Genomic DNA, 14,902 nt, shown 5'->3' on the forward strand with positions numbered 1-14,902 from the left:
GGTTGAGGGAGGGTTTTGAAAAATATTGAAGAGGCTTGACTTGAAGTTGCGTAAATGCTGATGGGAAGCAGTTGCCAGAGAGCAGGAGCTTGAAGATACAGGAGGAAAAATGGAGAAGCGTAACAGCAAGGCCCAGGATAAGAAGGTGTCATAGAACACAGGCAAAGATGGGGACGCAGCACAGAACCTCTCCCACTTTAGTAACAGGAAGAAAGAAGGAAAAGATGGGCAAGGTTACAGGTAAGTTCATAGATTTGGTAGTAGAAATCTGAGAGAATTTCTAACCAATGACATCTTTCTTTTCTTTTTTTTTTTTTGGTCTATGAAATTAGATCAAGTGGCGGTGTCAGAAATTTCAGAAGGAAAATTTTCTTTTCTTTTTCTTTAATTATTTGAAGATAAACCAAAATGGTTTTCAGAAAAAAACAAAGGGTTATTTTCTAATTTTTGTGCACTCTTAAAAGGTATTTACTCATCTTTCCTGGCGCTGGGCATCCCCTCCTGCAGGAAGTCTGGCGGTTAGGTGGTGATGGGGCTCCCATGGATGGTTCAAGAATACAGACCATGCCACTCAGCCTTATTTACACAAGAAGGACTCATTGCTTTCACTTTATGCATGGTCACAACTGACTGTGACCCCTCTGTGGGAGGGCAGACCCTCCTTTCTGCCAAGCCACACCAGCCAACCTTGGAATCCTGGATGGCGAAATGTTCTTTGGTGAAGGAAGACCCTTCCAGCCCTCCTGACCAAAGGGAAGGACATGCGGTCTGCCTGGCACTGCAGAGCCATTTGCCAGTAGTCCCAGCCACCAAGTGACAAGGGGGCAGCAGACTGGAGGTGGGGATGGTGAGGAAAAGCAGGGCTGGGAAATTGGAAGCAAGGGGGTCTTGGGCGGGAGGAGGGGGTGCATGCCAGAATAACAGAGCAGGGTGGCAGAAGTAAATAGAAAGTCCTCAAAGCTGCTTGCTTGCTCCAGCTGTCAAGAAGAGGGAGGAGAAAACCCTGTGGGATGGGCTGTTAGGAAGTTATTTAAGAGCCAAGTTGCTGGTTGTTTTTCCTGTGTCTTTCTGAGGAAGTACCGTGGAGACACAGAGAGCCAGCCTGCCCTAGGGCACCTCAGGAGGGGACTGCAGGTAAGCAGCTGTCCCTCTTGTCCAGCATCGCCACAGCCGTGCCCCCAGGAGCTGAGGGGCCTGCTGCGTCCACGCCCCTCTACCTGGGTTTCTCCAGCGATCCCTCAGGTGGCTGCTCAGGGTGCCTGTGGGTGGGGGGTGGGTCAGAGGCAGCCCCACTTGTCCAATTCCCGTTCTTTGCCCCTAACTCCACACCTACCCAGCCCCTCTTCTGGACAGAGACTTCTCTCAGGCACTCCAGGAAGCTTTCCTGAGGGCGCTGCTTGCTAAGAAGGCTGCAAAATGGGAATGAGGGACAGGGCTTGCTCCCCCAAGGGACAGGCCTCCTTTCCTCTGGGGAGCAGACTCAGGCAGAGAGGGAGGTAGGGCCAGGCAAGAACACCTGCTTGTTTGGAACCATGATCCCCTGGGCTTGGCCCTCCATCCCTGTGCATCCACTTACCCCATCCCTGCACAGCCCCTTCCCCCATCCCAATACAGGAGCTCAACTTGAGCATCTCCCTCCTGCCCCCCCAAAGCCCTGGCGAGAAGAGGGTGCTTCTTCCCACTGCACTCACCCAGCCAGGCCTGCACCCGCTCCTCCTGACCTGAGAAGCACCTGAGGCTCCTCGTTCTCGCTTGACAGCTTCTCTCTCCCAACAGGCTACAGTGCTGCTCTGCACTGCTCTCCGCCAAACTCCCGTCTCCTAGTGAGCCCACAGCCGCTCTTGCTGTTTCCCACCTGAAGACTGCCATTTCCTACCTTCTCTCCATCATTAACCCTTTCTCTCTCCTCCCTCCCTCCCTCCCTTCCCTCCTCAGTTCACTAGAGACTGTCTGTAAATATGTCTGTAGATATTTATGGATGCCTATTCAGACTTTGTACTTGCAAACACTGCTGTCTCCTTCCAAGACCGAATACTTTAGGAAGTGGTTCTCCAGTCTCCAGCTGTGTTGCCTTTGCTCAACACATTTCTGGAACAGTCTACTCTAGTTGCCTCTATAATGGTGGCTCTTCATCTTGTGAGGGTGTGCCTGGTTTTTGAAAAGAGCCAAATAACCAGAGTCATGACTGGGTAATTCAGGTGATCAAGGAGAAAGCTTCATTTGGGCCAGAAACAAGGTGGCCTTCATTTGGTCAGTTTGTCAACAAGTCCTGATTGGGCCCTGAGAGGAAGGTGTGTGGCGTTTACACTGGCTCTTTGCCTGCACAAACTCCAAAGGGAGGGGAAGCAGACTTGGAGCAAAGGCAGTGTTAGCTCCACTGACCAAGTAAGTTCCAAGAACGGGCTATTTATAGCCCTATCTAAAACTGCAGCTCACCTACCCGAACTCTCCATCCTTCCTTCCCCTGCTCCATGCGTCCTGGCTCCAAAGCAATCACCACCTTCTCACACCAACGGAGTGTCCTTCTGACTCCTGGTCTCCACCCTAGCCCCCACTAGACTGGAAGCTCTCCAGGTCCAGAGCCCTTCTGTTTTGTTCTCTGAAGTATGCCCAGTGTCCAGATCTCAGCCTGGCACACAGTAGGCCCTCAGGAAATACTGGTTGAATTAAATTACAAACGAGAACGCTTTGGAGGCCGCCACTTATCTGGACGTGGTTGTAGCGTCTGTTCTTAGAAGTGACTTAGGCCTCAGGAGCCTGTGTGAAATGGACATATGTGCGTGCATACGACAGGAAACATTGTGTCTTACAAAGATAGCGACTTTAGGCATAATGAGAAAAACAAAAACCCTGCTCTCCAAAATCTTTTATCTTTTTTCTTTCTTCAAATAAGCCCCTTTCTTCTGCTTTCCATATGTTTTGACAAACACAAAATCTCGCTGAGATCCTTGGGGAACCGGACTCCGTCATTAGACTAATCCTTACCGCCACTTCTCTGGTTTTATTTACGTGAAACTCACGATGTGTTGCTCAAATGCTATCACACACAGATACGTCTGTTTCTCTATTTTTGAATCCTTGTCTCAAATGTAACTTGCCTCATATTCCTTTTCCATGTCTCCTTTCTTTCCCTCCAAGGAGCTAGTGACGCTGAGAATGTCGGAGACCTCCGGGACCACCTTTGGGGGCAGGAGAGCCATTCCCCCGAACAACTCCAATGCTGCAGAGAACGACCCCCCAACTGTGGAACTGCAGGGCCCGGTGCCCCGGGGCGTCAACCTGCAAGGTACAGGCCCCAGGCCCAGGCACGGCCAGCCCTGGCCACTCCTGCCCACGGGCACCGGGCTGGTCAGCACCGGCTGCCTCCACGGAGCTCCCACAAAAGGGGGGCCCTCTGCTAGTCTCTGGTTTTAAGGAAACCATATTTTGAGTGGTAAAGTGCCAAAGACCAGGATTCTCGCCCCAGTTCTGCCGCTGAAATGCTTTGTAATCTCAGGAAAGTCACCTCCTCAAAATAAGGGCATGCCTTAGCTGAGGCCTCTTCCAGCTACCGTTCTGTTTTTAAGAGTGTTCTCTAGCTGGAAGTTTCCACTTCCAAAATATTGTGGCTGTTTTGATTGTCTGGCTTGCGCCTCTCTTCTTCTGCCTCCTCTGCCCTCCATCCACTGCTGTGAATTTCAGAGCTGGTGCCCACCGCCAGACTGACAGTAATAGAGATGGAAGCCCTCGATTTCTCTCCAGAGCAGCCTGGGGCACAGGCGAGGCAAGCTGCTTCCCCTGCTCTGGCCTCCACGGACCCCCAGGGACCTGCTCTGGGAGCAGTAGCCAGCCGCTGACCTCCACTCAGCCCTGTCAGCTGCGACAGGGCCAAGGTGCCAGCTGTGACTTGGTGACACAGACACCATTCCCTTGGGCCACGGCAGGAAGGTTCAGACTCACATCCCCAAATGGCATCTCGCAGGGAGCACTCCTTGTCAGTACCACACGTGCACCAAACCCCACTTTAGCTCCCGAGGGTTTTTTAGCTCTGTGCCAGGTTTCACTGAGGCGGGGGGAGGGTAGGGGGGAGACACTCACTTGCTGGGGTAGGTGGCCATAATCGCCCCATGGTTGTGTGGTTAATCGCCTCATTGGAAAGAGACTAGTGGTTGAAAGGAAAGGGAAAGAACCATGCTGATTACTAACAAATCCAGCAAGTCAGAGACCTGCCTGGACATTGTGGACAGGTTTGACTGTGTTACTACCGTGTCTAGACAATTTGATACCCAACTGTGAAAACAGAGAGATATCAAGTACCATCCATGAGGTGCCATCCAAATGTGGAGGAGGGGCTCATAGAACAGAAGGGTACCTTCTTCAGCTGAGTAGAGGAGCCCAGACGGATTTGTAAACTCGTAGTTCTGAGCTCTCTCTCCCAGCTAGGTGCTGCCCTCTCTAAAACTCCACCATCAGAGCCACAGAACCGAGTTTTAAAGGGCTTGCCAATCAACTCATCTAAATCCCCATGTTACAGGTTAGGAAGCTGAGGCCAAAGCAAGCAGGTGATGTTCACTTCACTCCTTCACTGCCCAGTCTAGGAGTCTTTCTTTCCTTTTTTTTTTTTCTGTTTAAGAATGCAAATAAAATTGGAAAGTGTGCAGACATTAAATTATCGAGCAGTTTACCTTGCTGTATTCAGTTTTCCCCTCAGGAAAGGGGGCCAGTGTGCTGGAAGAAGCAGGCAGGAAGAACAGAAAGGAAAAGAGCACAGGATTGTTGAGGAGAAAGGTGAACCTTTGCAAAGGCAGCAGACTGTAGCAAAGAGCCCCCAGTCCAGGACCCAGAAGACCCAGGTTCCTGTATCACATCGACCGCTTGCTCATCCTGGGACACAGGGCAAGTCATGTAAGCGCCCCGAGCCTCAGTGTCCCTGTCAGCAAAATGGAACCAATACCTATTTCACAGTTGTCATAAGAATCAAATGGCTAAAGTTCCTGTGAGAATCCCGACCCATAGGACATGACCAGTAAGTGTGCGTTGATTCAGAACATGCGAGTGATCACGGCCTTGCGAGGTCAGGAGCCCACTCCAGGGAGCGCTTGTTTCCAAGGCGTGTATGTACAGCCTGCAGCCACTGTATACCTGAAATCTGGACAAAATGTTGCGAATAAGAAGTCAAAACTACCACAGAACTTGAGCAAGTAGGTCAATTAATAACAGTCTGGGATTACTGGTTTTTGTTTATTTAGTTTTGGAGGCAGGGGTAGGGAATTATTTTGACCTGAACTATTTTGAAGAATCAGTCATTATTTGCTTGGCAGTCGTATGTGTCCACAACCCAAGGGACATTTTGGGATACTTATTTCAGGCCCTGGACTAGGAGTGTGAGTGTCCAATGTCTAATTGTAGAATGAATGCACAACCACCTGAGAATTGATGACTCATCAGCCCTGGAGTCCTGAGAATCTTATTATTAATAAGAGACGCCAGACTGCATAAGCAGGCATCCATTGACTGTTTCTCACACCGATGAGCCACGTACTAACTACACCCTGTGAGGACAGGGTCTCTGAACCCAGGAAGCATGGCGTAAGTCCCAGATGAGTGGGACAGAAAAAAACGCCAGCATACAAACTGTCTGGTCAAGGAAGTCTGTCTCCTCTTATCCTTCACATTTCAAATGTCTGTTTAATTGTGCTAAAAGCGGGTATTCTGACACTAAATATATCAAGATCTCCCCAAGTCTTTCCGGCTAAGTCATGGTCACACATGTTTAAATGCCATATCCTTGCAGTTTTTGCAGTGGCCACTAGTGGTCTCCAAGGAGACTTGTATCTCCCAGGTCCCTGTCTGAGGATGACTTGGCTCCAGGAACACAAAGCCCTATGTCAAAGTGTCTCCCCGCATTTGTTTCAGTGGAAGCTTCTATTGCAAGCATCCCTTTAGCAAGCTGCTCTGGTGAAACTGACTGAGAAGGGCGGACAGGCAGGAGGAGGAAGGGGGGGAATGCCAGATTCTTCACTTTGAATACTCCTGTGGTAGTCGAGGTATATCATACATACTGACTGTGAAGAATGCCCTTAATTCACAGCTTTGGTGAATATTTGGTTAAGAATTATTTTAGTCCATATTTCAAATGTATAAACTTACATAAGGTTCCTCCCATACAGCAACACAGTATTTAAGAAAAATTAAAATGTTTGTGGTGACGATGGAACCCCAGACATGGGACAGCCAGTCAGTGGTGGTGGTTGATGTCCTCATGCATTTTTAGGGACACTTACCGCCCCCCTTTGAACTCAGCTGTAGCTAAGAGAAGTGCATGAAAGTCTCTTTAGATTGTCTGACTTAGCATCTAAGTCTAAGAGACTGTTCTGCACGCTCAGTTGCTCTTTCTGAAAATCTGTCCGCAGCCTTCCTGGTCTCAAAGGTTATTTTAGCAGGAGATGTAATGTTCTGGAAGATAACCTTGTATTCTTGGGCTGGTTTGACTCTGTGTTGTTAACAATAGCTGATCTTTTGCAGCAGTAATTATGGTACTTATTTGACAGGTCTAATGCAATGAATTCAAACCGGAAAGCACGTCTGGATCTATAAAAACTCAAGTGCAGGCAAGATCTAGTACTTTTCAGGTCAATGGGGTCTTTTGCCTTTCTGACCATCTCCTGCCCCCACCACTCCATGTCAGAACTAAATCAACTAATTAACTAGTTAATTATTAATCTCTCCTTTGTGCAGAGTAAACTTCTCTGGATTCAAGCTTATTGAAAGAATAGTACAGGCATTCAATGTATAATTAAGAAATAATGTTGCATAGAATCAGTTCATCCTTTCATTCAATTTGTGGCAAAATATTTAATGATTGCCACCTACGTGTCAGGAACTATGCCAAGCTCTCTCTGGGGGCACGATAATGAGTAAGTCAATTCCTGGCCTCAAGCAACTCTCCGTCTAGTAGATAAAACAAACAAATAAAAGATAGTTACAATTCAGCGAGATAAATACTGTAACAGAAATTTATGCAAACTGCAGTGAGCTAGAGAAAGGAATAACTAGTGGTGTGGGTGGAGGGGGAAAGAGGGTGAGGCAGGCTTCATGATAAAAAGACATTTGACGGGATCTTAGAGAGTGAGTAGGGGTGACCAGGCACGCTCAAGTGGTGAGGACAAGAGGGGAGGTGAGCCTGGGAAAAGGAGACAGGGATCACACTGTAACACGTCTTGAAGACCTTACCTTTCCTCCTGCAGATAATGGGGGACTTGCAAAGGGTTCTGAACAGCAGGACATAATCAGAATTACGTTTTATGAAGGTAATTCAAGGAGGAGAAAATGGAGAGAAGGAAATACATTGGTAAGCTCTTGAGACGCTTCAGGTTAGAAGAAAAGCAGTCCAGAGGGATTGTAGTCCCCGGAGATGGTGTTAGTCTCCTTTCTCTTATTCTAGCTTCCTCTGAGCAGCTGAGCATTTCTTACACATTTCAGGATACAGGACATTTTAATAGCAAGTTAGAAAACAGTAAGCTGTTTAAGAAAATGTTTTTAATCATTCTAATTAATGATACTTTATAATTTGGGGTATCCAAAAGAAATAGGAGAAAAGAACCCTCATCCTGTTGTTTTCACAATAAACAGACCTACTTCCTCACAGATAGTATTTATGCCTATAGTTTGGTAACAATATTACCAAAGATTGCACGGAGAATTCAGTTCACGAGGGAATTCCTAGGATATGAACCTAAACATTTAACTTATTTCAAGATTCCATCTGGGACAGGTATAATCATTCTCTGAAGAATATTTTTACAACCTAAGGAGAAAATAATCCACTTTTTCATATGAGGGAAACGGGGAGGAGGCCAGGGAGGCAGCTGGATCAGGAGGAGAGAGGTTTTTTAACAGTCCATTTTCTGATGTGATTGGAATTAGGCTAAATTGTGTTAGGTAGACTTTTTGAAAGCTGTCAGTTTGAAAGAGTGAGCTGCCAAGTTTCCAGTTACAATATCTTTCTTTAAAAAAAAAAGAAGCAGATTAGCAAAGAGCTGCTCCATTTCTCCAGGAGCCGGGCTTGGGCAGCAAGAAGCACTCGTTCCTTGTTTGTGGCGAGTGGAGCCTAGGTGGTGAGAAGGCTCTTTCAATCGGAACTATGTCTTGCTAAGCCAATAAACAAAGCAAAACTCAAGATGCCAGCTTAAAGAATGTTTTACTGAGTACTTACCACGCGAGGAGGGGCAATACTGAGCAAAATGGGCAATAGAAAGAACTCCGATATTTGTACATCTATGCTCACATTTTATGACAACCAGCTGTAGAGTCCTTGCTATTATCAGGTATTATGAGAAACAAATACTTGGTTGATCCGTGGGTGACTTTCCATGGGCAGTGAAAGAAATGTTGTTTTATCAGTAACATTGGGGACCTCACCTCATTCCCCGATACTTGGGGCAACCCCTGGTAAATCCATAGACCTATTGGGAGATTACATGGGAGAAAGGGCAACATGGCTGTCATTTTCTTCTCCATCTAAAGGATAAACGACCCTGCCTGTTACCCTTCTACATGTCATATACATTTGACTACAGTCTAGAACATTATTTCTTTAAACTCTCAACCTCTAGCGTAGTTTTTAATCTCCCATGTCCTAGTCAAGTTTTATTTTTTAAATGAAATGTTTTTCTTAGTTTAAATGATTTTGATACGGACTGCCATTTTAAGGGATTATACAGGGAAATTTTATTTCTCATTCCCTTAGTTTTTCCCCACTTAATACCACTGTGATTTCCTATGATTCTTCTTTCTTTCTTCCTGAAGGCATTGACTTGTTAGAGTGATATTGCAATAGAGAATGAAAGATCACTTAGAAAAAACCAACATTTAAAAAAATTACACGTTTTGAATTAAATGTCAAAAGTATAATATAGACTACATTATTTTAAAATAAACTTCATATATATTAATACATGTATATTTAGTATATATACTTGTTTGTTTTCACTATGAAAAAATTGCAAGCCATGAAAGTCATTTTTTGTCTTAGGTTTTATATACACAGAGTTGTTTATCAGTGCCCTGGCTCACCCTTTGTTATAAGCAGTATAAGGGAGCTATGAAGACATGGCATTTTTATTCCAATCTGAGACAAAATGCCTGGTCTAGAGGCCTTGAGTTATAAAAATCCACATTACCATCTTCAACAGTATATATACACAGTCCTGAAACCAGCATATTTTGAGGATAAAACTGTCTGAAAATGACATTTGAAGGACTGCTATGGTTAATCCTATGACAAATGGAATGATCCTTTTTAAACTGAAAAACCAAATCCGAGCTCCAAGTTTTCAGGTATTAGATTTGCCTAAAGCGAAAAGTGGCATATTTGCTATGGCATTTTTGCACATTGCCCCACGCACAGATAAGGTGATTAAGACAGGGTCTGGTCCTCAAGGGGCTATCCTATGGATAAAATCACCTATATTAAGATGATAAAAAGTGGTTAATGATAATAGATTTTTAAAAAAAGAACAATATATTCTGGGAATCAAAAGGAGAAAATGATTCCATCTGCCTGTAGAAATTTAGGAAAAGAAAAGGAAGTCTATCTGATCAGAAGACAAGAATGTAGGCTTTTCTCCTTTAATCCCCACACCACCACCATTTTGCAGATGAGGAAACTGAGGCACAGGTAGTTCATGTCACTCATCCAAAGTCACAAAGAAAGTCTCAGAGGTGGGTCCAGGCAGTCTGGCTCCAAAATCCATACTCTTATCCACTATGCTATTCTCTCTCTCTTAATAATAAAAATAATAATATAATAATAATAATTTTTGAGAATTTACTAAATGACAGACACTATGCTGAAGCACTTTACATACACTTTTTCATTTAATCCTTACACCAGCCCTAGGAGGTAAGTATCTCATTGCCTTTTTAAAGATAAGAAAACTGAGGCTCGGAGAGATTAAATAACTTTTCTGAGGTTGCACAATTAGCTAATAGTGAAGTGTCTCCCAAAACATATTCTGCAAAACACTGATCTCCACAAATAACAGTTTCCATTGTTATTTAAGTTTGGAAAACATGGCACCTGTAGGAGATTTGCAATGCACGTCAGCATATTAAATTCTCCCATAAATCCTGCAAGAATCCTGATTAATTTTTCTTGAGCCAGCCTCTCCCAACCTGCTTTAACCAGGAAACTGATTCTTCCAATACCTATCAATAGCCCACAGAGCTGGCACTGCACTACACTTCTTCAAGGATAGACTGACTTTAACCAGACTCACCAGACATTACCCAGATTCACTGGACAGGGTTATAAAACTGGAAAGCCAGGGTTTTCGTTTGCAAGGAGAACAGGAACCAATGAGAACCAGATGCTAAAGAAATACTTGAATTTCTCGCTTCAGCTTTATTTTTCCCTGTAGACGGAGCTGCTTGGAAAGCCAAGGTGTAAAGCTGATATACTCATTTCCAGGGCACAATACCGTGGGAGCAGGGGTGGGACGAGGCGAGGTGAATCCGGCAGTGCTCCAGGACCCGTGCAACCGTTCCCTACAGGCAGACTGGACCACCCCATCCCTCCCCTGGAATGCCGCGACAGCCTCCCGGCAGAACCTCCTGCCTCCAACGCGCCCATCCATTCCTTTTTCCACTCTGTCACCGGAAGCAGTTTAAATTTATATATATAAAATTATATATATAATTTATATATATAAAATTAATATAAATCTAATCATGCAGTTTGCCATTTCAGATTCTTCACTGGATCCCCAATTCAATTAAAGTCCAAATTCTAAACACCATCTACAAGGCTTGAATAAGCAGCCCTTGCCTACTCTTCCATTGTGGCCACATTCCTACACACCAGCCAAACAATCATCTTCCAATTTCTTAAGTAAACCGTGCATTGTCTTGCCTCAGTCTTCACTCATCCTTCTCTCTCCCTGAAACGTTCTTCCTCACCCCTCTTTCTACCTGGATCACTTGCTCTTCTTTTTGACCACTGTTTATACCTCACTTCCTCCAGAAAACTTCCTTAATCCCCCCTAGCCTGGGTCAGGGGTTCCCTACACTCCCAGATACCCTCCCCCACCCAGTAACTATGCTTCCATGTCAGAGTATTTATAACACTGTATCATAATTATCAGTTCACTTCTTAGTATCTACCACTGTGCATTTACCTAGCTTGTATTTATTAGGCAGTGACCTAATCAATATTTATATTCATGTCTGCAATGGCAACATAAAGTAGCACGCTTACAAAACTCCTGGAGGACAGGGAGTTAGGCAGGATATTAAATCTACTGAATATATGCTTAGAGTCTAAAATTATCTTAAGAGCTTGAAACAATTAACCAAATTCAATAAGCTGAAATTTCATATGAACACATATAAGTCCTGAAAATTGAGCTAAAATGAAGAAAACAATTGCATAAATAGATATGGCTAAATAGCAAAATGAGTGAGTGACTTATGGGGGTCTGGACTGAATTTTGACATCAGAATGACTTCAGAATGTATTTTTAAGCGTTTTACTTCACCAGATAAGAGTATTCAAAAAACTAATGATATCTTGGGCTGAAATAATAGAAATATGCTATTTATTTTGAAAGATGTAGTGGTCTTGTTTTTTATTGGAAAAACCATAACAAGGGCAACGTACTTAATTCTAGGAAAAACACTACAAGAGAAATTTATAAAATAGAATATATTCCAGAACAGAGTAAGAGGTGAAAGTTCTGGAAATAACTTCTTGAAGGACAGTTGAAGAAATGGAGAATGTTTTACTCAGGGAAACCCTAATAGCAGTCTTTATATACCTAAAGAGTGCCGGATGAAATGAATAGAACGCATTCTATATTTATCCAGAAGTCAGAACCAGGATCTGTGGTTAGAAAAATTACAAGGAAGCAGATGTCAGCTCATCTTAAGAGGATTTTTCGAATAAACAGAGTTGTTTAAAAATGGACTGCTTGCCTTGTGAGATGGTATTTCCCTGTTCAGAGGGAGGCAGAAGCCCAAGGATGCGGGTTTTCGCAGGGATGCTTCATGCAGCAGTCTACCAGATGGTCTGGAAAGGGCCTTTGGCCTCTGAGATGCTATGAGGCTGTAATATGAGTACATTCCTTCGACGGGTGCTGATGAATGGAGAGCTGATTAAACGCATTTCTGAGGATGAGGTTTTTTTAGATATTTAAAAAGCAAAACATTCCTAAAAGGCACGGTGCTAAGAGAGAGGGTCAGATGAGTTGATTACTAAGATCCTTTTCCACTGGGACGTTGATGATTCTCCGGCTCTTTCTGAAGCTGGTTTAACACTGGGGACTGTGTTCTTAAGAAGGCTAGAGAACTTAGGGGAAAGTCAGCTTGGAAGAGAGAGGTCTAGAGAATTAAATGTCTTCAGCCCACTGCAGAATGGAAGGAAAGTGCCCTTCCGGGGATCATGTGCTACAGCAGGGTTCTGAGATGAGGTAAAAATAAAACTGCCTGCTGCCCTTTCTGTTGGCTGGAATGCTGCAGTCAGAGTAGCCCATGGAGCACCACCCCAGAAAAAGTACAAAACAGCTCCATCAGGGTTCACAGTCAGCAAGCCAACGGTGCCAGAACCATCGAATCATTACGTCATTGAATCTTCGTAGGAATTCTCAGGGTGTCAGTATCTTCATTTTCAAGGTGAGAAAACTCAGCTTCTGAGGGGCAATGGCCCTTACCTGAGTAATTATGAGACCTGAAATTCAAACTCAGGATTACCTGGACTTTGAATCAATCAAGAGTATTTCAGGGACTCCTAGACCGTAGAACTGGAGAGTATCTTAATGAGCCCAACTTCTTGGTTTTACCTTTGAGGAAAAAATGACGCCAGAGGGGACCAGGCTCCTGCACAGGATTCCTGTGTAAAAGCAGTAAAAGTCCTTGCAGTCTTGCAGGGTGACGCTCCACAGGAGTACAAGCTCGGTGGCTATGCTCTCTGTGTACAGTGTGTTCACAGCCTGAGGGCAATCCACACAGCAGGCAGGGTCAGGGAGAGAGAGAGGAGGCATGAGGCCAGTGCGCCCCCCACCCAGCCTTCTCTCCCCAGTGTCCCTTTGGAACTCCAGATGCACACACAGACATCAGTCTCTAGATTAGATCTACGATGTAGATGGGTAATTAGAGCTGCCTTCACATTCAGTGATCATATTCATAGGAAGTGGGAAAAAGGCAGGGGGAGATCTAATTTTTAGCCAGTGCTATCCTGTCTCAAGTAAATGTGTAACTGACATTTGCACTACCAAAATCAAAATTCAGAGGAAACACCTGTAGATTTTGCTGTTTGACTACCAGATTGGTCGTTTAGTAGCTAGGGAAAGGTTCTGCATGTGCAAAGTGGGAACAGTCACACCTATCTTAATGAAATGTTAGCATCCTTTCTCCACACCTGGTCCCTTCCTTTCCTGCCTTTGAGGGACCAGATCTACATTTAGAATTACGGAAGCAGAGGTCTTTGACCCTTCCTGAAGTAAGAGGAGAATTTGAGATTAAGGGTCAACTTTGTCCTTAGAGCATCCCCTTGAGGCTGTGTCAGATTTGATTCCTCCCTTTTTAAAGATAAGAAAATTAAAGTCGCCATTCCCTGCTTATCCCTAGTTAGTGACACAGGGAGGCAGCAGTCATGATGGGGAACACCTGACATAGAGAAAACCAGCATGAGACTGAGAACATGCAGACTCGAATTCCAGTCCTCATTTCTCTGTATCTAGACCTTGATGATAGGCGCCATAAAGATTGCTCTATCCATCCCAAGTGAGTGCCGTGTGGTCTGAAATGAGATTGGAGGGGGAAAAAGGTTTTTAAAAATCCTCTTTGAAAACAAGGTTTCACAAGAGACTCACTCTCAAGTCTACCAGCCTCTTGCATAGAGTTTATCCAATAGACCTTGCTACCTTGCTTATTCAAGAAAAATTATCTTGTTTGAGTTTGTGGTTAAACCAAAGTTACTCAATAATTTCCCACAATTATTTTCTTTGTGCATAGACTACCTTAATGTCACGAATGTTCACCTGTTCAAGGAGAAATGGGATACCAACAAATTGGATCACCACACTGACAAGTATGACAGCAACAAGTTGATTGTACGCAGAGGACAGTCTTTCTACATCCAGATCGACTTCAATCGTCCATACGACCCCAGAAGGGATATCTTCAGAGTGGAATATGTTATTGGTGAGTGCCATATGCAAGCCATGTCATGATAGTCCATCCACACCATCATATCGTGATAGTCATAATACCATGAGTTGCATCATAGAGAGGGGTAGTTACAGTGAGTTGTGTTATTTCCTGGAATCACACTCTAACAGTTGGCTGGAACTAGGACTACACACAGCCCCTAGACCACCCAATGCTCTAAGATGGGCCTGTTTAAAGGTAAACATCAATAATTTGGGCCTACCCAGGCAAAAATCTGGTATAAATAAAAGTGAGTGCAAATGGCAGAAAATGTTAGTCAATTAAGTTATTTTTCCCCAAATGGTTTTGGCATCCTAGAGTTGTGACTTTTAGTTTATCACCTCTACTGTCATGATTTCATTGGTCTCATGTACTGAAAATATTTGCAAATCTTAGTATGATCTCCATATAAGCATTTCCAAAAGATTGCTCTGCTCCAATCTAGTCCCATGGGATGGTTCATGAAAAATGGGTGGTCAAATAAAGTTCACGAAACACTTTGTACTCTACCCTCATGTTGTAGGTTGACAACGCACATTAGCTTGAAAGGTGATGGGAAGTACCATTAAACTTTGCTTGGTTCAGTGCTTCTCAAACTAATTTGATCATGGAACTCTTCATTAAGTTATAGCTATTAACACTGAACACATTTTGGTAAATATTTCTCTAGGAATTTACAAGAGTAGCAAGTAAACATATGCATAAAAAAGCTAGGATG

At 44.2% G+C, this 14,902-nt stretch overlaps 1 protein-coding gene across 1 annotated transcript in view; it reads left to right on the top strand.

The window, feature by feature from the left end:
- The first annotated feature begins 1,066 nt into the window (after positions 1-1,066).
- The window catches only part of F13A1 (coagulation factor XIII A chain), a 156,383-nt gene continuing 142,547 nt past the window's right edge, over positions 1,067-14,902 (top strand). The window contains exons 1-3 of the mRNA XM_046640491.1: positions 1,067-1,134; positions 3,139-3,286; positions 13,990-14,178. Coding sequence (XP_046496447.1) covers positions 3,157-3,286; positions 13,990-14,178 — 319 coding nt within the window. The 5' untranslated portion in view covers positions 1,067-1,134; positions 3,139-3,156. The remainder of the gene's footprint in view (positions 1,135-3,138; positions 3,287-13,989; positions 14,179-14,902) is intronic.

The sequence above is a fragment of the Equus quagga genome, chromosome 15, assembly GCF_021613505.1.
Source record: "Equus quagga isolate Etosha38 chromosome 15, UCLA_HA_Equagga_1.0, whole genome shotgun sequence".
NCBI classification, from domain to species: domain Eukaryota; kingdom Metazoa; phylum Chordata; class Mammalia; order Perissodactyla; family Equidae; genus Equus; species Equus quagga.